Below are 25,091 nucleotides of genomic sequence, written 5' to 3'. Positions count from 1 at the left end.
TTCTCTTCTCTTTCTCTAACTCTCTCTCTCTCTCTTCCTCCGCCTGCACATTTCTTCGTCTCCTCAAGCAGCAGTGTGGAAACTTTTGTGGAAACATTTCTCCACAGCTGGTCTGAGACTGAGCTTATCTGTTCCTCTGATTTACAGACCTTTGTGTACTGTGCTGTATCTGTGTGTGTACATATCATGTGCATCTCCATGTGCCTTGCGTGGATGCAGACATGTGCTATGCCTATGGGTAAAAGTAGGAAAATCTAATGTTTACATACAAGCAGACAATACAACTAAAAACAAAAGCAACAAAAGTTTTGCTGCTGTTTTCCTTGCTGTTCTTAAAGAAACAGTTTGCATTTTAGGAAATACACTTGTTTGTTTTCTTGCAGAGTTAGATGAGACGATTGACACTTTCATACCCGAGCATTAAGTACAGTGCTGGAGCCAGCAGATTAGCTTAGCTTAGCGGGGGAAACAACTAGCCTGGCTTTCTCTAAAGTAATAAAATACACCTAGCAACACCTTAAAAGCTCACAAATTAATACGCCGTATCTCTCTTTTGTTCAATTTATGCACAAGCCGTGTTGTAAAAAAAGCAATTTGACATGCTGTTGTTCCAATAAATAATGGTACCTAGACTACAAATATTAATTTTAACATGAATCTTGTACTGCATAGTGTACGGATTAAACCATGAGAGATACAACCTCTTACTAAGTGAACTTCAGACATGCTGGTAGGTGTATTTTCAAATTTTTGGACAGAGCCAGGCATTCTGTTTCCCCCTGCTCCCAGTGTTTATGCAAAGCTAAGCTAATCCACAATTTGTGGTTTCAAAAGGGATTACGCACTGTAACAATCTGCTGAGTGCAGTAACTTGTAATGAATTAGTGACCTTTAGAGGTGAAGATAGGAAGATTTTCTAACTTTATTTCCCCTTGTTTCCATTCTTTATGCTAAGCTAAGCTGAACAGTCTCCATACTGGCTCCTTTAAACTGACAAAATGAAGAAATATTCCTTCAGACGCCCTGTTATTTGGACAACTGACAAACGAGAGTTTTGTTTTCGTTAGTGCGTGTGTCTGTTCTCACTTTGTGTGCTGTTGTGTTTGACTCCTGGAAGGAAGCCTCTCTTAGCTTTTGCTCTTCGACAAGGATATCCCTCAGGTGTTCATTCACCTGGAGAGAGAGAGTGAGAGAGAGAGAGAGAGAGAGAACACACACAGGCAGAGATGAAGGTAAAATTTCAGAAGAGAATTTTGTGCACATTGACAGACTGAATAGTGAGTCTGCAATGGAAAGAGGAGAAACATGAACATTAGAACAAGAGGCTCTACACATCAAAGAAAAACGTTTCAACACCACCTCTGCTCATTAGCCACTGATGCTATCAATATAACCTACAGTACTCAAACTCAATGTAGTCTAATGATAGTATTTTTCCTTCAAAACGTTTTTTACAGTCACTGCTTTTCCGTCTTCAAAGGTTCTGAAAAACATTTTGTCCTGAGGATACACATGGTCAGAAATGCACATGTGCTTTCTTTATGTGTGTCTGTAATTGAATCCTGCACATGTATCTTCCTGCTTTTGGAACGAGAGCGGCAAGCGCATGAGCTTCTTCAGCAAGAAACGTCAGTGAACATTGTATGTTTAATTGACTCATTCATGCCATGCTGGGTCTTGTTTCATTATTTGAAACTAAGCAAAGTGTCTTTTGAGAGAACTGTCTTCCCTTAAAATGTCCTGCAACGTCTGTAAAAATTACTTCAAATGACTAAATAATCTGTAAGGTGATGAACTAAACTAAAGATGCAATCACAGAGACTTAAACACTTCCCTCTTAAAGCTTACAGCAGAGGCTCTTGGTCTGACTTTACCCTCCCAATCCTGCTTTAGCAGACCAGAAGGGGTTAGGGAGAGTCAGTTATCGTTTAGTAATCTCGCTAAGTTGGTGCCAGTTCTTCATATAGCTCTTTTGTAAATATATTAGATTTTGAACCAGGAACAGAGGAATTGAGCGCTGACACACTTTTCACACCTCTCGTGCCTTCTATATCTGGAGAAAAACAAAGTACTGTGTCCGCTGTCACAAAAGGCTCACAGATGTGTACAGTTGCTATCTTCTGAAATGAGAAAGCACGTCCTTGTGGTTTTGTGTGCACACGAGTGTGTGTATGTGTACCTTGTTGATCCAAGTGGTGATTGCATCCTCAGTGTCATAAGGCAGCTCCTGGATGTGTCCATCACTGTGCGAGGGTTCAGCAGAGGAGTACCTGTTGATGCAGGACATCACCCTCTCCACACTCACCATCTCCACGGTATACGCCATCATCAGGGTGTCTATGAGCGCCAGATGGGAACTCTGTAAAGACACACAGCAGCGTTGCAAGGATTGCCTTTTACTCTCTCTTTCCAAAAGCATCAAACTGACAATTAAAGGCCTAACTCTTTATTTCCATAGTGCTTCTCTGTGCTCCTGCACATCACAAAGACTGTGGATCGACAATTTCTGGGTATTTTTGAAGTTGCCAAAATGGTTAAAACAGATTTTTCAGTTTTCATTCAACAAAAAACTGAAATGATAAGTTTAGTTCTCTTGAAAGAAAAAGGATGTAATCCAAAGTATTAACCCTTTGGATACAGCTCCAGAAGGTGTCTGGAACAGCACCTACAAAACAGATATTATGATTTCACAACACTAATTTCATAAATGTCACATGTCCTCTGTCTAAAATGCTTTTCAGCAATCTCGTATGTATCCACCCCACTTTCTTGCAGTTTTGTCAAACCTGCCAAATTCCTTGAAATTGTGTCAGGAACCCGCTTGATGATGCAAATGCAATGAAGTGATGCTGACATCTGCTGCAGCATTACACATTTCAACTAGGAGTTCTGAAAGAAAAATACTAAGCAACTAATAATGATGAAGTAATTTCCAAGTTACTGGTGCAATAGTGGAAAAAAGGTGAGAATTTTCATCTTAAGGATTAGAGTTGGTAAATATGACGCTATATACTGTGAGGCAATATAACTGTGTCTATAGCAAAGATTTTGCCATACAGTGATATCTTTGGGGGACATTTTACGCCTTTTTAAATGAGAGAGTTGACAGTAGAGCGATGACAGGAAATGATGGGGGGGCAATATGCAACATCCAGCTGTAAAAATACATTTAAAAATAAAATAAAATTCACTACTCAAACTGGGGACGATGCATGAATTTAGCTTATGAAAGCACACATTCCCCCATGGTGGCTTTTTATTTTTCAGCCTGCTCCTCACCATCACACTCACTTTGCGCAGTTTCATGTTTGCTGACTTCAGTGCAAGTCCTCTGTGCAATTGTTTGCTATGTAAGCAAGGATCTTGCATGTGCCACGCACATTTGTTAGCTCAATGTGTAGTATGTGATCTACATTACTGTAAATCTATCATGTCTTGGGATGTCAGCTGAGGAAGTTGAGTGGACAGCAGGACGTTTCTGAGATGTCAGTTAAATGGGATCCAATGAACAAGAGGTTTCTCATTATCATTAGTCCAACATCTGAAACCACTTTACACTCTTAAATGTCAATACTACTTTTACAGAGCACACATGACCTAATTTTGAGTCCCTGACTTTATGTGAGTGGTTTTACCAGCCATCAACACCTACACAAAGCTTGACATTCTGTTGGCCTTTCTAATCCCATTCCAGGCCACTCAGACCAACAGACCTCCCCTTCCCTTTCCTGTCACTCCATAGATCTACTCAAAAACATTTAAGCTCTGTGTGTATGTCTGTGCGTCCGACCTAACTGAACAAACACCTAAGGTCGGGTGTTCCATGATCCAGGTGAGTCACACCAACAGACACCTATGAGCAGTGAGACCTTGTCCCACCAGAGTCTGTACTGTCAAGCACAAGCCTCTATTCATAACCACAAGGCCCTCACGTAACTGCCAGTGTGACCAAGTGTTTCCCTAAGAAACAGACAACTGATCCAATGCTATGACTCTGGTCTGCTGCTACTAGAGCACCACATGTTGTTCTGCCAGTCTAAACAGACGCAGCGTGTACAGAAGAAATACACTCCTCATGGAAATAAGTGCTGAGATGCTTAAATAAACTGGACTCAAGTGTCAACTGACGTCAGCATGTGTCATTAACTGGTCTTTTATCATTTAATCTGATTAGATTTGACTAAAAAGGAAAAAACAGCAACAAAAGACAATTGTTTGACAGGAATGTAATATTGCTGTGCAAATGCTCCTCCTTTAACCATTATTTTCATTACTGATTAATCTATTAATTCTTTCTCCAAATAAACATTAATTTTTTTTATAAAATGTCATAAAATAGTAACAGAGGTCATCACAATTTGAGATGATGGAACCAGAGAATTTTTTTTCCTAAACTGAACTCAAAGGAATAATAAATTCACAAATGAGTTAATTTATTTGGGGGAGGGGGGGGAATTAACAATTAAGCAATTAATTTAACTTTTTTATTTTTAATTTAATTAATTAAATTCATAATTTTCAGCTCCAGCCCTGACAGAAATTCCTTAACCAAATAGAGAGATTAACTATAAACTCTTACTGTAAGCTGAACAGTTGTTTATAGACACTGTATAAAGATATATGCTGGTGGACCTACGGTATATATGCTGAATGCTACAGCTGTACTGTATTACATGGGTATACAGGATTGTTTGAATTGGCTCTGAACACAGAGCTGCCACACTGCTGGATCCTGATATTGAATTATCCATGAAACAGTCTGCAGACACTATTTTGAATTCCTGCATCTTCAGGATATTGCCAGATATTTGACATTTCATGCATTCTCCACCAGAGGTACAGTAGCCGGCCTGGCTGACAGCTGGACTGACTGACAGACTGACAGAGAGAGGAAGGGAGAGACAGGCCAAGCAGCTTACACTGGAGCTGCAGGTCCAGAAAACATGATTTTCATGACATCCACTAAGCTTTTTCTGTGATTGAAGCTTTTCTGAGCACATTTGCATAAAACCCTAAATCTTTAATGATGCGGAGAAACTTGTGTAGGTGTGTGCACATGCATCTATGTGTGCCTGTGGGGGTGTATGTGTGTGTTGGGTGGAGAAGCCACTTGAATTTAAATGGTAATGGCAAATCACTTTAATTAGGATTTTTATAAATTTACATCTGCAATCAAATAGCTGCATTCAAAAAACATATTTTGTGGAACGTAAAAGTTTGGCCACCACTTGACAAATTTTTTATATAGTTTCTAAGGAACAGTATGAAAGGTATTAGAGGTGGTCAAAAAAGGAGGAGGAGTATTTGTATGTATTTTTTCTTTTTTCTGAGGGGAGAGTACATTTTTTGAAGAAAAGCGGAGTATTAGTAAAGTAAAGTATTAGTATTATAGTACTACTGTCTAATAGTTACAACAGGTAACGCCCTGTATGTGAGTGTGTGTCAAACCACATGTCCTTAACCGGTGTATTGTTGTTACATTTCTGTGTTGTGCAGAGATTAAACAAACACGTTAACAGTCAACATGTGAAATTAGTGAGCAGTAAAGGTGCTGGTAGGCATATTTTGGATAGAGCCAGGCAAGCTGCTTCTCCCTGTTTCCATTTTGTTTGCTGAGGTAAGTTAGCTCCGTAATTAAAAAAACAGACATGACATGTGGCATTGATCTTCTGATCTAACTCTGTGTGTATTTCCCAAAATGTCAAACTATTCCTTTAATAACATTGAGGAGGGCGTTGCTTTTTAAAAAGTGAAACATGATGTTCAGCCCCTCTCCAGACCCCAATCATTTCATCCAGTCATTAAGTGAAAAATATATTTAATATATTAACTTATTGGGAGAAAACTGGTAGTTCTATGTAAAATCAAACGTTTTGCACCCCCATATCGCATAAATGGCATGATCCTTGTTTTGCTGCGAAGCTTCAATTGTGAGATTCACAGTCAAATCAGGCACATCAAAGCATCGAATCTTCCGACTATTTGGGGTCAGCCCTAACTATTATTATTATAATTTTATTACCGTAAAACTTAAATTACAAGCCCAGTCCCAGTCAGATGCCTGTCCCTTTAACTGGCCTGGTATGGCTACCTGTTTTGACAAATAAACACAGGTCTCAATTAGAAGCCTGGTCTGGTTTTTATTTCAGTTAGTCTCTCTCTCTCTTTCTCTCTGTGCTTGAGGTTGGCCTAGATCAAATGAATGATTCATAATTAATATGTTATCCGATAGTCTAAATTAATAGTAGCCTATTTCCCATCTTTGCTGAACAAGAGTTTTGTGCAGAAGGAATTAAAGGCCTGTCCCAAATATAGGCAGGGTGAGTTCGGTGATTGGAGCAAATAAAAGCACGACTATTAACTGAAGTTTTACAATAATTATATTATTACTATTTAAATATAGACAGATTGAAAGGTCAGAGGACTGAACTACATCTAGGTTTTTCTGTGTCACTGTGTATATGGAGCCGCTGATTACATATCTACAGACTGTTCTCGTATTCACTACTGTTGACACTACAGCATGGGTTTAAAAGCCATGTGCTGTCTATTATCCAGTCACAAAGACCTTTGGCGTATGTGTGTGTGTGTGTGTGTGTGTGTGTGTGTGTGTGTGCGCGCGCGCGCACGCACAGACACAAGTCTAAACCAGTCAAGGTGACAGACACGCCTTATAAGGCTGTGGAAATGGCAGACACTGGTCATAAAGAGCTGTAAAGATCTACAGTGTGGCTACACAAGTGTGTATGCGTGTGTGTGCCGTTGAACAAAGGCATGTATAGGAAAGCAAAATACAGCTGAGCAAACAGATAATCAAAGTAAGCTCTTTCTCCACAAACATCACAAGTGTCCATTCAATGCAGGTACACGCTCCTACATCTGAGCAACACAAATGTTTTTTTATTGTACAACTTTACACCTGCTTGTCTGGTCCTACTGAGGCGTTAGTGTGTACTGACAAACAAACCACCACTAAAAATAATAATATACACTCTCGCTATCTTTCTCACACACATCCAAAAAATCCCACAAATCCTTCAGCAATATTTGTCAGAAAGCTTTTACATGGAGGTACACGCCCCTCTGCAGTAAAATTCAATTACCACTATGGCTCTAGTTCCTAGATCACTTTCTCATTTCAGCGTTTTAACGCTCAGAAGGCAGCGCGTTCGAAGCATGCGCGAGACGGAAAAGAAGTCATTGAGTAAAAGGAAAGTAGAGCTACAAAAAGGACACACTGGACTTGTGCAGACTGCAGGAGTTCTGACACCTCTTTGGAGGTGTGTGTGTGTGTGTGTGTGTGTGTGTGTGAAGAGGGGGTAATTTGGGGGGGGGCTCTCATTTGTGCATCAGACGTGCTTTGACTCACTGCGAGACTCCACCCTCCACAGTGCTGCAGTAATGCACATCACGTCTTCCTCCTTCCTCCTCTCTTCCCATCAACCCCCCTTGCTCCCCATGTACTCCGCTCTTCTCCTCCCCCAACACCCCCCCCTCCCCCTTCCAGATGGCCATATTAACAGTGGACCTTTTCCACTCGTTATCTGGCACACACACTTTGTCCTGCCTGCCAAAAAGGCAATACCTTACCCTTCCTTCCTCTCCTCTCTTCTTTCCTTCCCCTTTCCATTCATCCTCTTGCAGACTTCACATTCACCCCTTCCTCTCTTCTCTCACTCTACTTTCCCCCTGGATCACAGCCAAATGGCAGTACCTAAACTCCATCCCTAGCACCCCCAAAACCAAACCACTCTTTCTCCCTCTATATCAATTCGCCGTCTGACAGACTGACTCGCTCCTCCCCCCCCCGACATGAGTTATTCTTCTGTATTTGGAAAAGCATGAGGTCATCATTTTCTCTGCAGATATACCATAACCCAAAATGAAAAGCCTCTACTTTAGCGTGACTGAAATTATCCTGCTGAGTACACACACACACACACACACACACACACACACACACAGACACACACACGCGCGCAACACACACACACACACACACACACACACACACACACACACACACAGCTCCTCTACTTTGCAGAACCAATGTAACAAATTCATAGGGCTCAGAGGAACAATAAGGATGGACAGATTAACAAATTGACTGGCTGTGTGCTACACAAATGAAGGTCAATAGTCATAGGGAGTCGATGGACTACAGGCTCCATTTGTCTACTTATTGCTGTCACTAAATCTCTCACCATACACACAGAATCACAGACGAAGAGAGAGAGAGATGTTAAGACATACACAGAGACTACACATGCACTTTTATAGGTGTGAATGCACAAGTGTTGCACCTTCATGACATCCTCAATCAATGAGTTATGCAGTCAGCACAATCAACCGTAAACATAAAAATATCCTTCACTGACTTATGAGTTGTAAAAAGGGAGAGCGCAAGCAGAGTAAAATACTGGCTACAACATGCATGAAGGAAAGAATGTGTGGGCACTAGAGGGCTTGATGAAATACCCTTAAGCCTCAATTAAAATTTTCAGGAGATAACAATGTCCCAGTCTCATTTAATCCACAGAAATGACAGTTTGGGTGAGACAGAGGCAGAGGTTAGCACAGGCTAAACAGGACCATGACAGGAAGAGAGAGATGGAGACAGAAGGTGGCAAACTGTGAGATAGACAAGAGAGTCGGGGAAAGAAGCAGAAGACAGAGAGAGTGAGGACAGGATAGAGACGGGGGGGGGGGGGGGGTGCACTGCAATGCAGACACCTTTTGGCGTCAGCAGAAGTGCCTGGTCTCCAACCATGCGTGTGCTAGTCTGGATCGAGCTGCCACAGACTCTCCCTCCTTTCATAACTTAAACACCATAAATTAACGCTTTTTGTGGTTTAGAATCTATTCCACTCCACTCACAGCCAAGGTGATAGTACTATGTTCGACAGCTGAAACAATGAGCTTATTGATTGATTAGTCAATCAACAAGGAATTACAGACAATTGTGATAACTGCTTAAGTTAAGTTGTTTCTCAGGCAACAATGCCCCAAATTAGCTTTTTCCAGCTTCTCAGGTGTGAGAATCTGCTGCTTGTCTCTGTTTCATATAAATGTAAACGGAATATCTTTGGGTTTTGGAGCATTAAAAAGACATTACTCCTTGGCATTTTTGTCTATTTTGTGATATTCTATAGATTAAATGCCTATGCTATAAATAAACATCTAATTGTACGTTGCAGCCTTATTACATTCATCCATCCAGTATTGACAAAATACTAGAACATCTCTTGGTGGTGTGAGCTAAGGCATGTTTGCCCGGTGCTGTCTAATGACACAGAGGCTGAACAGTGAGTAATAGGTTGCTATAGGAAACCCGTCATTAGCGGTTGTTTTCCCTCAACTGGACAGATCTGCAGGACGGTCTAACAGCAGGACATATAGAGCGGCACACACAAACACACTATCATGTAACTCACTTACTGCTAGGGCTGGGCAATAAAACAATAATGATAATTATCGCATTATAATTTTCCTCAATAACAATATAATAAATGTCCAATATAGCATCTATAAATATTTGGTTTGATTAATTTGAATCACAAACAAATTAGCACTTCATTTAAAATAATTATTTTGTTGAGAAAAAGATTTACTAGTCATATTTGTTGAGAAAGATTTTTATCATAATAGTTTTAATTGTTCTACCTCAGATTTGTTAAGTGATCCACTGTGTGGCATCAAGTGTTTGTCAGATTCTGACTAACCATACAATTAACCATCTGGTTTCTTCTATTTACACTCAGGAGCAAAAATCAGCCTTTAAACTCAAAGAAATAATGATTTGACATATATCGTGATAATTATCGATATCGAATGATATGAAATGTTTATATCGTGATAAAATTTTTGGCCATATCGCCCAGCCCTACTTACTGCCCATGAAGGGAAGACACAGCAAAGCACACAGTAAAATCCACTGTTACAGGCCTGAAGAGATTAGTTGATTCATCAATTAGTCTGCTGACAGAAAATAAATCAATTTAAGTCATGTAACAAACATTTGCTGGTTCCAGTAAATGTTATATGTTAGGGATTCGGACTGTTCAAAACCTGAGCATCAATAAGTCAAATCAAGCGGATAAAAGATGGAATATTGGGCTCTAGGAAATTTTAATGGGCAATTTTGCTAGTTTTTGACATTTTATAGATACTTCATTTTTTTCATTTTGATTTTCTTTTTTTTACAGATAAATGCATAAAAAATGCCATCACAGTGAGTGAATATACATTTATCAGAACTGTTGAGGATAACAGACTGAGATCTAAATAAAGTCATCCCATTTCACCATATCTCTGAGGTTATTAACCTATGCATTTATGTGCAGTAATAAAAAATGTATACAGGAAAAGTGCATATGAATAAATGCAAACGTTTAGGTTTGTCCATACACATGAAAAAAGATAAATCGGTCTGAACTGTAAAATGCAAAACCAGCTAAAAATTTGGATGTTTCTATTCACCATGTGTATAGGCGTGTTGGTCAGATCTCTCTCAGTGACCAGTCGGTCCTGGTCAGTGACATACAGGCCTTTCTGGGCCAGGGCCTGGATGACAGCGTTGTGTCCCAGTAAAGGTTTGACAGCATCACTGCGGAGGATCAGGCTCCCCGCCCGACAGTAGAGCTCTGCAGACTGGAGCAAGCAGGCCACCGGAGGCTTCAGGTGCTCCTGGTTGTACTGGTCCCTGTATAAAGGCTCAGCCAGCTCCTCTGGTACTGCATCTGAGGGGAGAGAAAGACAGGATATGGGTTTGGAGCTGAATTTGAGCAACATGCTGAGACGCCACCATCGACAGAGAAGCAAATAGTTACTGCAGGCAGGCAATAAAAATAGCTATGCTATTATTCTTTCTATATTTTACTGCCTTTGTTGCTATGGCTTCACTACGTTGTAGCTCAGAGCCTCGCCCTCCTGGCCACATCCAGATCAAAGCTTGTTGCACATGTACGATCACATACACCCAGAAAAGAACACCACAAAACCTGCACATACACGAAAACATAGAGGAAAGCAAGTTCATCTAAGCCATAAACTCAGTTAGTAGCAAAAGGCACACCAATGCCATGTGTATATCTGCAGGTGCTTATCTTACTGAAGATCTACACAGGGCAACTTGTGAGTACAAGCCGCAGTGTGAGTGTGCGTGTGTGTCAGGCATGCTGCATCCTATATGTGTGTAGGTAGAAGTGGAAGTTACATAGCATGGAGTACATTCTAATCCTGTTACCTCATCCAGTAAATCTGAAAATAGCTGGACACACACACACACACACACACACACTTTCGTCTCTCCTTCTTTCTTCACCAGACTATGTTGTTGTTAACCACATGTTGTGACTCAAAGTTATCCTATACATCCTATGCACCTCTGTCCCATGTGTATCGCTTTAGTCATGCAAAAAAACTTTGTATGGGAATGTGTGTGTGTGTGTGTTTGTGAGTGTTTTATAACATGGCATGCTTCTGTGTGAGTGTGTGTTCCTGGTGTGTGGGGTCATTTCCTCTCTGCCTGCCTGAATCACACTGAAGGAAACAAAGGACACTAAAGGAATCTATCTTAAAGCTACAGCTTTCTGTTACTTAACCCTCCAAAATAACAACAATGTAAAGCAAAAAAAGCTCAACAAAACTAAAATTATATAATGAAAGCTCAGAAAAATAACGTGTGATCAAACCTCAGCAGTTTTGAATGTGTCTGTGGTTAGAGCAGCCACCCCATAACCCCGCGCTGGGTGATGAAAAGATATATTTAAAGCAACAGGCAGATGTTAAACCACCTTAGCATCTACTTTATAACAAGCCCTCCTGTGTCTAGTCACAACTATTAAATACAACTTTTATCCATATTTGTGCAAAGTGATTAAGGTACTTTCGTTAAAAATGGTCAGTTAAAGTACACTCTCTGAAGAGCATTCACTTAGAAGCTGTTCATAAAGATAAAGCTTTCATTTCAGATAATGGCTTGCCTTTACACTTGAAAGTTCTTGAAAGTGTTCACCTTTAAGCTTCGAGGTTAACAAACTCATTTTTTATAACATATATTTTAATAATGAACAGCAGGCTAGTTTTTCCAGAGTTCATGGAAATCTGCCTTGTCAAGTAAAAACCCTCTCCTTTGTGTTTGGCCATCAAAGAGGAAACAGACAGGAAGTAGCTGCCACAGGAAGTCCAGGCACGGAGAAGCCTGCTCCCTAAAGACCCGCGGGATCACAGCTCAGCATACACAACATCACAGTCAGCAGTGTTTATCTCTGCTGCCTAACTGCTCTATGTTAAAAAAAACTTGGTGAACTATGGTAATGAGGTCTAGACTTTTTACAGAGATTAGGTTAGTAGTTAGCTTTGGCTTATATGTTGTTAGTACGTGGTGCTGGCTCACTCTCCCTTTGAAATAGCGCTATCCCAAATTATACAGATTATTGTCACACGATAGACTAGATAATAAAAAATGACTTTCACCCTGCATTTACATTTTTGTTACTTGAGAAACAAGCTGTGAATAGAACACTGACATATTATCACCTTTTTAGCTAGTATGGTGAACTTGTTAGCAAACAGTTGCCAATTTACATATCAAGCAGACATGGAGCAACATCATTATTCATTTAGAGCCCTATTTTTGGCCACCTGATGAATGTAAGTGATATATTCTCTCTCTTTCTGTTTTTGGTCTCTACCAACTCCTGCGGGAAATATCTGGTGCTTTAGCTGCTAAATGCTGCATTATGTTCACCAGCTTGCTGCTAACTGTGTCTGTCTGTATTTTGGTGCTGGGTAGTTAGCGTGAAGTCGGGTTTTTACAACTTTTCTCTTCTGAAAACAGCTGCCTGCTGTGACGAAATACAACTCTATGAGAGCGATGATGACAGTGAACCAAAACAGTAAAGTTACATACTGTAAAACCAAAACAATGAGCTGAAAGAGGCTAAAACTCTGAGGGGAAGTGAGAGCAGGCAGGAATGACTCTTTATGAGGGCAGGCCGCCAAAGCTGCTTCTAGACCACAATGAGGACAGGACACAGGCTAGAGCTCGGACACATGTAGTCACGTAGAAAGAATATTTACTCACACACACACACACACACACACACACACACACACGCACACACACACATATCCAAAGGAAAACACCACCAAGAATAACAAAACATAACAGTCTGGAAGCTGTTCTACTGTATGCAGCTTTTATAAGAATCTAGTGATAATTCTCTGCGGCTGGACTACTTGTCGTACAAGCAAAATCTATCACGTACTCATGTCCATTGTACATATAAAATTATTGAGTATGTTCGCTTTTTCAACATTAAACTAATTTGGAAGATGCTGCTGTCCAAAACGACTTACGACCATTCAGCTCATGAGGACCACATTAGGAGCAATTTTAGTTTTCAGTGTCTTGCTCAGTGACACATATACTGACAGGAGAAGCTACGGATAAAATCAGTAACCTCATGATTAACAGCCAACCCTTTCTACCATATGAGAACAGGATGCCAAGATAGGTTACAAATGATCTCTCATAGCATTTGTCTACTTGATTGTTGGTGGCAAACGTAATCATATACTGGATAACCATTATGTATTTATTTCCTTACACATAAGCTAGCTTCTCATTTCAAAGGACCGTAACACAGAGCAGAAAGACATGAAAATCCCTGCACAGCTGTTAGCTGATCAAGTCCCTTCACTAATGTACTCCATCTGATTTCACTGATTCTGAATTCTGATTTCACTGAAGTTCCCTCATTGCTTTAGATAAAAAAGCAGAATTTATTCCACCATGGATGGATATAATAGGCCTACTCTTGGCTCTCTGTGGTCATTTGTTCTTCAAGTGATGCTGATGGAGCTGAGGAATTGCATTTCCGCAGTTCTGAATGAGCTGAATGAAAGGTTAGTGTTGGTGACCTGTGGTGATGCTGCTTACATCCCTGCTGTTACCTGAGTGATGCAGCCAAGTCAATCCAGAATCAATGTGGTGTCTGTGCTGCAGTTGATAATGGGATAAGGGTGCTCCGACTGATCGGTCACCGATCGTAATCGGACCATAATGGCTTTAACTAGTTTGATCAGTGGTCGTTAAAAAGGCCGATAAGAAAAGCCGATCAGATGATGCAATGCTCACCAGACAAAACAGCTAAAACGTTTCACTACGCGGTCTGAGCGGTTTTCAAAGCTAGCTTTGCACCAAAGTCCTTTTCAGACAGGAAGGGATTGATGCGCCCACTTAATCATTTACAATTAGAGTTGAGCAGCAATCAGACAAGTGGAGCAACAAGCAGGAGCGATCATGTGAAACTGTCGCGGCTGTGCTCAACCACACGCTACCCGCAACCGGAGTTTAATAGACACATCAGGCAGAGAGAGACTGATCCTTCAGTGTAAGTTTACTGATGCCTCTCTTTTTCAGTTTTCATTACAAAACAGACACCTTTTGCTACGTTTCCCCCTCCCGTCCAGCTGCCCCAGTGGGCAAACAGAGGACTTTATAATACGATGACACACACTCACATTTGGCTTTGTGAGTCGGTCTTATCAATCATGCAAAGGAAAAACACGCTACTTACAATTTTAGTTTTGATATTTTTATTAAAAATATATGTAGGCTACTGTGTAAATAACACTTAACAGTTAGCCTACTGTGCATGTTGCTGTATTTACTTTGCGACAACTCCCAGTCTGCTTCTGCCGCCGCCGTCTCTCTGTACTCCCTTGTTACTTTCAGTAACAGTTCCACTTTGTTCGTGGCTGCTTTGGTTTAAGTCTCTAAGACAGATTGAGCGGAATTTGTTGCCCATGTTTCCTGGCAATAAAATAAACAGTTGTCATTTCATGATACTTTATCATCTGGTAACTTTAACACTTACATGACCATAATACATTGTTTTTAGGACCAATTAAATACAGTTTACTGTATAATGCTACATGATAAATACAATGCTCCAAATAGAGCCAGCAATTGGTGATCGGCCAAAGAAATCCTTATCGGAGCAGCTCTATAATAACCCTTTGGTGTAAACCTACCATCAAATGAAATCAATATTCAAAACTGTCTGACAAGGTAATCGCTGGCTGTGATTTACAAAACTTCACCATGTGTCAAAGATCTGACCTCACAATTTAAATTTAAATGTAAATTGACAATGCTATCCCTGCACTGATTGTTAAAATCTTCCTCCAATCAAAAATGTGGTTTGCTTATTGTTTGCTTTTGTATTAATATATTGTGGATTTTTCAATAAGATGGAGTAGATGTAATTTTAATTAATTTCAATTAGGTAATTTAACTTTTTGTGAAAAATCAGGCTGCAATAATTAATCAAAGCAGATTTTTTTTGGTCTTAAAGCATGTGGGGCTCTTTAACAATACTGAACCCATCATGCTAGCACTTAAGCACTGTTCCTATGATGCCAAAATGGAGACACATCAGGGCAAAAGTGTGGAGGCAGTAAAGCTGTGCTCTGACATTTATTACACACCCTCTCACAAAACTCCACATGCACAAATGTCGGTCCACATCTTTACAAAGCATCTTAAAGCCCATTTGGTTTCTTTGGCGTTCTTTTGATTTTATAGTTTCCTCCTTTTATAAACTGTCCTCTTTTTCCCTCCTCTTTCTTCTTATTGTATATCACTTCGTAACTTAGGAACTTATGTTTGAAAAGTGCTATATGAACTATACTGATTACTTCTGTGCTTGCTACTGCACTTTGTGTATATGTGGAGTATTTTTAGCACATACATCTGTCTCTCTGAAGCTTAACTACAAGTTTTCAGCAGGTGAACAGGTTGTTGCATCTGAGCATCACCAGATTCATACCATCGCTCATGCATCCAAACTAGGCCAAACGAGGCTCTGAGGACTGGTTGGTAACGAATTGGGCCACAGTTCTCGGCAGTGCCGGGAGCTGAAACTGTGTCACTAAAGGGATGGGGAAAAAACACGGCGGCAGCGGTATGCTAACAGCCACAGGTCTTGTTGAACTAAGAATGGCTTTCTCACATGCTGCTGTCCTTAACTTTGTATGTCTCCCCCACCATTTCATGCTATCCAAGAGTTTAAAAAAGGGTCATATGCAGCTCTATTCGGCACTCATTGTTGGATCAATGGGTATGATTCAGAGGTCGGTCTTTTGATCTCTCTCTTTCTAGGTTTGTCTGTCCGTGTGGCGGCTCTGAGTACTGTACATGGAGGAGCAGCAGTTAAAGCATCCATTAGGAGCTGGGGTAAACCTCGGGCCTGAGAGCAGGCTGGCATTACTGTTTATGAGGGCAGGCCGCCAGAGCTGCTTTCAGACCACACTCAGGACAGGAGACGGGCCAGAGCACAGACACATGTAGTCACGTATAAAGAATAATTACTGACGCACATGTCCATATGAAAACACCACCACTGTAACAGTCAAGAAAAGCAAAACACAACAGTTGGCTGGCTGCAGTTGTTATATTGTGCTTAGAAAGGAACGACTTTAGTATAGTTGAAATAATTAGTCAGTTATATCATAAACCCTTATTGAATTAAATTCATCTGTTGAAGTCATTTTTCAAGCCAAATACGGAAGAAGCTTCTCTAACACCAGCTTTTTAATTATGAAGATTTGCTGTTTTTATTGTCTTACTATTAAGTAAACTGAATATCTTTCGGTTTTAGACAGTCGGTTGGACAAAACAAGACATTTTAAGAAATCACCTTGATCTTTAGGAAAGTGTGATGGGCATTAATCACTATATTCTGACATTTTATAGAACAAAAAATTGAGCTTTTAAGTCATTTTTCAAGCAGATGCATCAAAGAGGACGTGCTTCTGTTTTGTCTTGTGTGATAGTAAACTGAATATCTCTGGAGTTGGACTGTTGTTTGGTCAAAACAAGACACTTTAAGGCACCACCTCGGGCTTCAGGAAAGTGTGATGAGCATTAATCAACATTTTGATTAAATATTTTAGAACATTTGGATCGCCTGCAAGTAAAAAAAAAACAGAAGGCAGCCATTAGACTTATGAACATCCACAGCACAAGACAAGAGTAAACTGTGTGCATCTCTTGTGTGTACAGAATGACAAATTAATTTCCCCTTTTTGCACTTGTTGACATGATGTGTCTTTGTGGTGTTGCACACTGTTGGCCAGCTACAGATTCACCACTGCCATTAACCTTTAGTCATGCATTTCAACTATTTTCTTACCTTAAAATATTTATTGTTTTCATGCGTGTTAATACATGTGTGAATTGTGTTTTCAAACTCGCTTGCCTCAAATTGCATTGAGTTTTCTGGCTTGTTGGCAGTCCTAAACATTGACCTTAAGTCCCTGCGTCTGTTGATCAGCCATCAAACAGTAAAGGCTGACAGTAGATGTGCAGTCAAGTATCTTAAGCCAAGTCCAGTTGACCTTGATTTTAACCTTCTTTGGATAACTCTGACCTGGATGACTGAGAATCTTCACAGACATCTGTAGTCAGAGTGTTACATAATAGGTTTGGCCTGACTTCTGCAGTGGGGAATAATTAGCATAGGTATGCAACAGGTTAAATCGATGACACGTGTGATGACAAGGGCAGTGATGTAGAGGATTTGACCTATGAACTGCAGGTAAACACTGTAATGTAAACAGAAATGCAATAAGCTTATCATATGGTTATCATCAGTGATATTATTTAGCCAACTATATGGATACAGGAGACCTAGCCTATCTATGTTTGGTGATCATTATGTATTCAACTCAACTTCAGTCCACATTATTACATTATGATAATCTTATCATCAAATCCAATAATCTAATCCAGAGATGAGAACGATTAGGAGGCGCCACCTACCCGAGCCGAAAGCCTTGGCCACAAGCCACGTCAGGCTGCATGATATCTTGGCCCTGGTGAAGTCGTAGTGATCAAAGCTTTTGATGGCAGGGACGATGAAGGTCTGTCTCATCCCCCTGTCATCTGCCGCATCTCCCATGTTTTCTCTCTCCGGATCCCGCTACACTGCAGCAGGAGGATCTGTCAGCCCGAGGAATTCCTTCTGACTGCGGATGACATCCCGTCCAGAGGAATTCAATGCAGCAAAAATTTCCCCTTCTCCAGAAAAAAAAAAAAAAAAAAAACTTTGAGCGTGGCCTTGATTGTTGGAGAGCACGACGAGTTGGACACCAAAAAGGCGCTCCTCTGTTACTTGAGCATCCGTCTTTATGTCCTTATGTTTTAGTGATATCCTTAAACCCTGACAGCGCAACGCAGTTCAGCAGGATTTCTGAAGATTTCCTCCATTCCCTGACATTATTCACCTCAGGATGTCCGACATAACGGAGCAGCTGTGCGCCAGAGGAGGAAAAGCTACAGTCCAGCAGCGGAGGACAGTTTCCCACATTAACCAAAGACGCTGTCTGTGTCCATGTTGTTCTCGCCTTTCTTTTCTAACTGTTTTCCTCTCTCCCTCTATCTCTCCGCGGCGTCTTCTCCTCTGCGCTTTTCCTGCCGCACTGATCGGAGGATAGAATCAGTGCGCACGCGCGATCCACCCACCCAGTCTATTCAATCCCGACACGAGTCACCTCGAGTGTAACACAAACCAAAGGTGGAGTTAGACAGGGTTTCTGACTAAATCCCAGATGTTGTTTCCATGGAGAAACTGATTAAGAAAAACATTTTTTTTTAATTCTTCAAAAAAATATATCTCTGTGACAGTTTGACTGGTGGATTTGCAGACACTGTCTAAAAGCTGCTCATTTTGTAAGAAACAAGAGTCATAAATACACCTAATATTATATCAGCCTATATATCATATCTACTTAATTTGTTTTATTTTCACTAGAAATGTGGAATGATTTAAACGAATATTTAGTATTTTGCATTGTTACTTCCTTTTAGTGTAACCCCCTTCATTACTTAAGATATGATTTATTTGATCATTTCTAATGTGAAAAGTGGATGTGATTGAATATTATATTAGCCTACTTATTATTGTACATTGAGTCAATTAAAAAAAAAGTTAAAGATGCTAAGAAATAGAAAGAAAGCTGATTTTAATTTCATAATCAGAAATACTTTATTGATTATCGAGGGAAAAATCTTTGTTACAAATAGCTCACTTGCATATCAAGGTACACCAAGTATTTGCATTTTGTAAGACTTTAGACTCTTACACCACTAAACTTCTGGGCTGTGGCCCAGTTACTGAATATCAATATCAGATTTTTAAAAATCTGTTTTCTAAGAACACTTGTGTCTCCAAACTGTCAGTGTTTCATAGAAAAACAATCTTGTTTTTGCTTGGTTACAATGATATTTTTTTTAATAATATTTAGAGTCTTGGAAAGGATAAGAGGTGCAACCACTCAGAGAATGGTCTAAAATATGTCATCAGTGGCATACACAGACTCTTAAGATTTGTTTTGTTAACACCTTGAGCATTAGTTCAAGAGTCAGAAATAAAACATTTTGGAGATTGTTTCAACTGCTAGAACTTGATCTGTTTACTGAAAAAGTTACTGTTGTACCAAACGATTTAAACATGCACTTGAACAATATGGAAAATAGAAGAGCAGTGCTTCTGTCTGACACTGCACTACATAAATCATGTGAAGGGCAATGAGGAGCAATTAGGAGCATGTGACAGGACTGCTCCCTAGTGCTTAAAGTGGGTTCATGCAGCTGATGAGAACAGAAAGTATACATCACATATCGGTCAGTAGATGGCAGTCCTTAACTATATATTCATTTCAAAATGCTGCTGATAGACTCTCTTAACAGCCTCCCCTAAAATCATTAAGATGCCACTCAATTGCTCTTTTGACAGTTTTATTGAAATTTCTCTCACCAACAGTTGTAAATACAGTAGAACAAGCTGCAGTAAATACCCTCCCACAGTGACTCTTTCAGCTGTGATAATTTAGTGTTCAGAGAACATGATCATTTTTGGGTTTTTTCTAAACTGTCATTTTAGTTTATTGCCCCTCCTCTCTGTAAATTGAATCATCTGGACCTCCACCCCTATCCACAGCCATCTGAGAATTATTGCCAATCACAATGTAATTAGCATTATTAATGTGAATATTTGGATGTTGTTGTTGCAACCAAGCACCTCCTTCCTGTTGTGGAGGCACACTGTCACCGAAAACATGTGCTTGTTCCATTAAAAGGTTATGGCTCTCTTTCTCCAACAACTGTGCTGTTTTACACTCTGTGATCAACTGCTTTTGGTGCTGGTTTAAACGTTTTAGTCTCTCTCGTCTCTCCATCTGCATTTTCAACTTCCGCTCCTCAGTCCAGATTGTCCTCTGTCTTTTAATCTTTGCTGGAGACAATACCTTTTTGATTTTTCTCTCAAAGTTCTCGTTCTCCTCAAGTGGAACTATTCTCTGCAAAAGCCCAGGGAGGCTGGGCATGCGGTTGTCCCGTGGCAACAGAGGGATGACGGTGTTGTATTTGTGTGCCTTGTTTATGGAGTTGTGAAGGGCAAAGTCTGTCTTCACCTCCAGCATGCGAGTGTTGAAGTTGCGGGTAAGCAGCAGAAAAGTAAAGGCTGAGTTGTTGATAGCATCCTCCACACACACCAGAGTGCTCTTTCCAGGCACCTCAAAGTCCTCAGAGAATGTTGCACCTTCACCATCAATGACCTTTTCCAGTTTTTCTCTCATGCTCTCGGCCATATCTGCATCCTCTGGCGCATGCAAGATAACAAAGGCATAAAATATTGCCTCATCTTCCCCTTCTGCTCCTATACTTTCAGGCATTTCATTTGTAACACGCATCTTGGGTTGAACAATGTTTGTTGCAGTGGGAAGTGCAAATTTTGGTTCAGCGGTTGGTTTGGTGGTTTGGTCTAGAGTCTCATTCTGAGTGATAAGACTAACCAACTTACTGCTCTCAGCGGCTAATGTTTCATCCATCTTTGAGTGTTTCTTTGCTCCTAACAAAAGAGGCTCCTCAGAGGTCTGAGACTTCCCAGGTGTATTTTTTGCTGCACACTCACTCACAGGTATGACAGGGCCGATTAGTTTGGATTTATCTAATGTTTCTGGGGTCATTATTTTGTGCTCTTGAAATGAGGCTGTTGGAGGTATGCTTATCTCGAGATGAGAAGGGTATGAGGGCACTGAGGAGCTCGCCTGCAGTGGGCTGGGCAGACTGTGAGCTCTCTCGGACTGATCCTGGGACAGAGAAACTTTTAAAGTTGTGTTTCCTTCATTCAGGCCACTATGAGGATCATGCCCTGACTTGAGATCCGTGGAGGAGAACATCCACTCTGCAAACTGAGGCCCACAGACCACTTTAGCTTCCTCTCTGAGTTGATCATACTTCAGATCCTCACATTGACTTGTTTTTTGGTTGTCACTGGAAAGGGCTCTTTTATACGCCAGATTTCTCAGGTGCGGATCACACAGCCTCTGTTCTGTCAAAATTTTATAAATGCGAGCCAACACGGCCAAAGATTCTTCTGTTAACTCTTGGAAATGACCACAATGAACGCTAAAATCTTCCAGTTTACCTCCACTCGTCTGCCACTTTTCAGCCAGATACTTAGCAAGGTAGTTGTCCCTCAGCGTCTGGAGTTTGTTCAGGGCCCGCGCCTCTCTCTGGAGAACGATCAGACACAAGGCGTGTATGATATTATCTTCAGGAGACTCGCCCAGCTGGAATGTCAGGCTTAGCAGTCGCTCGGGAGGCGCTTTAACTATTATGTCAAAAACGTCTCTCAGTCCCGTCCCCTGATTTTCTTGTCCCCTGTGACTCATGTTCAGTTGCACTTGCTACTCAACCCCTTCAGCCTATGACAGAAGCCGACAGGATCACACACGCTTTTCCAACATGTTCTTCTTCATTTGAACTTAATTTGTTCAAAAACCTGAGTTGAGGTGCACAATTTCATAGAAAATGTCATATCTGTCAAGAGACAAAAATCAATAAACTTTAGAAGTTATGTAGTCAATATATATGGTCACAACATGATGAGCTTTTTGTAGTTTGACCTCATGTTATAAAGTTGTGTAGTACAAATTAAATTGAATAGATTAAACTTTGCATTTTTGTTCTACAAAGATCAAACTGACAGATAAAAAAAGATTTTCAGACATTAAAACATTAAAAAATTTGATAGCAAATACTCACTGGTATGGAGTTGTACGTGCCAAAACATTACATTTAGTTTGTAAGCCTCCAGCTCAAACAAGGAAGTCACTTTCTCCTTCGGTTCCACCAGTAAAAAACTCTTTCCTTTTAACAGGAAGTTCTTAGTGCACATTTAAGATCGCCGACAGAACACCACTAAACGTGTGAGCCTTGTGAAACTTTTGGTATCAAGTTTATCAGCAACGGTACTTGTCAGTTGGAGGCCTCTTCCAGCTTATTGCACTTTTGTGCATAGTGATGACGATGATGATGATGTCACAGGTTGTGAAGTAAGGGAGCTCTTGAAGGACAAAAGAGAAAAACAGGAAGAAGAGTTCTTGACTATTTAAAACACAGTTCTCCACATTACCAAATAAGTTCCACCAGGTGTTAAAAATACTGTAATGCAAACATTGACAAGAGTTACTGATTACCTCAATAAAACGTACTTTGTGACACTCAACTTTTGTGTGCTTAAATTTCACATAACATTGCAAATCTGCCCCAAAAATAAAGCACTTGAGATGAATGTTGAGTGAGACTTTGGAAGCTCTTCGCGCACAATAGGCGCAGATGAGAGAAGAATTCTGGCTTTTCTCCCTCTGCTGAGAGGCAAGTGTATTTTTATCCACAGAGGAAACCTCCAACCCTGTATTTACCAGGGGTGGGGTCACACCAGGCAGAGTGAAAGCCAACATCAAATCCCTCAATTCAGACAGAGAGCCTCACTGTTCTTAGTGCTGAGTGCTGCGTGATATGTTTACTGTATGACCACTTCTGAGGGATTACAGTGACTCTATAGGAAGTGTGGTGCCCTTACAGAATACAGTATCACCATTAATTTGATATATAGATTACATGCCTCCAAGTTCACTGCCTAACCAGCTAACAGTACACCGAGCTACTAAGGAACTGTCTGAAAATTATCTCAGAAAAGAGGGAAGTCATAAATTTTCTTTTGGCTAATTTTAGCCAACTTATATACGCATATATACGCATATATATGCTTATATATGCATAGCTATATATATAGAAATATCCTTTTGAATCCCTTGTTGAATCTTTTTAGGTAGTTTGTTTTTTGGGGGTTGTGAATACATCTCTTAGTTAAAAGAACATGTTTAGTTTTTATTTCACTCAGTATCATACCTCAACCACAGAGATTCTACTGAGTAGGGCTTTCCTCGCATATTTTGTCACTGCTCTTTGATATTCATTAACCCTGTCGTGACGCATTTTTTCTTTTGCTGCGAGGGAAATCTGTTTGCTCATTGCTGAGCAAAAACAACACAGAGGAAATAATATTAATTCTACTTTATCTTACTTTTGTGGTTTTTGCATGCACAATGCACTGAAAGTTACCTGAAGGCAAAATGGTTGTTGCATTGCTACATGTCACAGAATCCGATGGGTCACAGAATAGTAGATTAATATTTTAGCAAGGGATCTGTTGTGATTGCATTTAGCAGTTTTTCTATTGACTTTGCTGAAGTGTATCCACTTGTCTTAGTTAAGGTGATCCGCCATGTTCAGTCCGTCAGTCTCAACAACTGCGTTGCTCAGTTAGCATGTGTTAACATGTGTTTGTATATGCCAACAGTTTTTGAAGATGTCTGTAGTGTCAGAAAGAGACAAAAGAGATCATATAAGAACAACTGTGAAAGAAAGAACATTTGGTTGCGGAGCTTTGGTATGTTACCAACTTCGAACTGAATCCAAAGTGGAACTGGCTTTCAGGAAACCCATCCCTATTTATGACGGACAATCGGACAGACAACTTGTCTTACACATAAATTGTAACATCAATTGATCTAATATCTAATAACATTTATTATTTTTATTTGAAATCTGGGTGGGGTCAAAACATTATAGCTTGCAGTCCCACGTCGAAGCTGCCATCTATACCCACATCAGTGGCATTAATAATCAGTTATGTATTGGTAACTCTTTATTAAAAAATAGAAAGTTCTTAATTGTGTGGTATCTGTCATGATCTGTTTATTTCCACTTCTAAACTTGTACATTGGCTATATTATTGTTCCAAAATGATAGTGAGGTTTTAATTGGGGCACACGATTAAACAACTTGTTGGAATTTGAGGAGAAGGTTGTTGAAGTGTTGCATTAAGTCAAGTAAAGGGTGCAATGAAAATAGTAATCACACTTGGGAGGGTCTTTCTTTTTCCAAGAAGTGAAACATAAGATTGAGAACAATCCCCACCCTAGTAAGTTCCGTACGGTCCCTAATTAGCCATGATATGCACATGATTTTTTTTATAAACTCCCCCACACCATATGTGCCCTGGTATACATCCCTAACACATACACACATGCAAGCAGATGCACACATGAAAGCTCTTGCACAAAAAAACAACACACACATCTACACAGCCTCAGGATCATCCTCATCTGTCAGTTACATAACGGACTGCCAAACGTCCATCTTTATTGAGGTCAGTTCTTTCAACAAGAGAGACACACTCTCCCAGCAGCTGTGTTAGTCAGCCTGGCAGTATTTTGCCTTCACCTTCAGGCAAAACATATAGAAAGAAGGTCTGTCAGTTTGGCATATCGTGACTTTGTACAGCTTCGGTAATGGTGTTTGGAGCAAATGCTTTCTGACCTGTTTTTTTTTTTTTGGTTGAAATATTACGTTGTTTCAACACAAACACATCCGACTCTCTCTTTACATGCCGTGAACTAAAATACACAGATGTGTGTGTCTGTTTGCTTGTGAGTGTGGTTTCTGGCCGTGGGAGAGAGCCCTGAGGGAGAGACAGAGGGGTCACATATAAGAGGCTTTAGGGCAGACAAGTGAAAAGGAGGCCCTTTCTTGGACAGAGACTACGGATTAGGATGAAAGACGTACGAGTGGGGGATGCTCTCTCTTTTTTATCTGTCTCACACACTTGCTGCATCTCTCTCCCATATTCTGCATCACGCCTATTCAAACTGCGAAAGAAATAAAGAAG

At 40.3% G+C, this 25,091-nt stretch overlaps 2 protein-coding genes across 2 annotated transcripts in view; both read right to left on the bottom strand.

Moving 5' to 3' along the window:
* camsap2b (calmodulin regulated spectrin-associated protein family, member 2b) overlaps positions 1 to 18,512 on the bottom strand; it is a 40,390-nt gene extending 21,878 nt beyond the window's left edge. The window contains 4 exon segments of the mRNA XM_038719263.1: positions 1,087 to 1,173; positions 2,180 to 2,359; positions 10,480 to 10,739; positions 17,834 to 18,512. Coding sequence (XP_038575191.1) covers positions 1,087 to 1,173; positions 2,180 to 2,359; positions 10,480 to 10,739; positions 17,834 to 17,972 — 666 coding nt within the window. The 5' untranslated portion in view covers positions 17,973 to 18,512.
* Positions 18,513 to 19,793: 1,281 nt separating this feature from the next.
* ticam1 (toll-like receptor adaptor molecule 1) lies at positions 19,794 to 22,389 on the bottom strand. Its single transcript, XM_038719264.1, has 2 exons — positions 22,121 to 22,389; positions 19,794 to 21,895 (listed from the first exon to the last, which is right to left on the bottom strand). Exon 2 carries the CDS (start codon positions 21,745 to 21,747, stop codon positions 19,957 to 19,959), a length of 1,791 nt encoding a protein of 596 aa, XP_038575192.1. The 5' UTR covers positions 21,748 to 21,895; positions 22,121 to 22,389; the 3' UTR covers positions 19,794 to 19,956.
* Between the last annotated feature and the right edge of the window lie 2,702 nt (positions 22,390 to 25,091).

This window comes from Micropterus salmoides, unplaced genomic scaffold, assembly GCF_014851395.1.
Source record: "Micropterus salmoides isolate LMB-PRFRI ecotype aquatic unplaced genomic scaffold, ASM1485139v1 Ms_hic_scaffold_14, whole genome shotgun sequence".
Taxonomy (NCBI): Eukaryota; Metazoa; Chordata; class Actinopteri; order Centrarchiformes; family Centrarchidae; genus Micropterus; species Micropterus salmoides.
Note: the sequence above shows the minus strand (reverse complement) of the source record. Positions and strands in the feature narration are given on the sequence as shown.

Bases quoted from the DNA above. Each gene is read 5' to 3' on its own strand.
- ticam1 (XM_038719264.1), bottom strand. From the start codon at position 21,747: ATGAGTCACAGGGGACAAGAAAATCAGGGGACGGGACTGAGAGACGTT.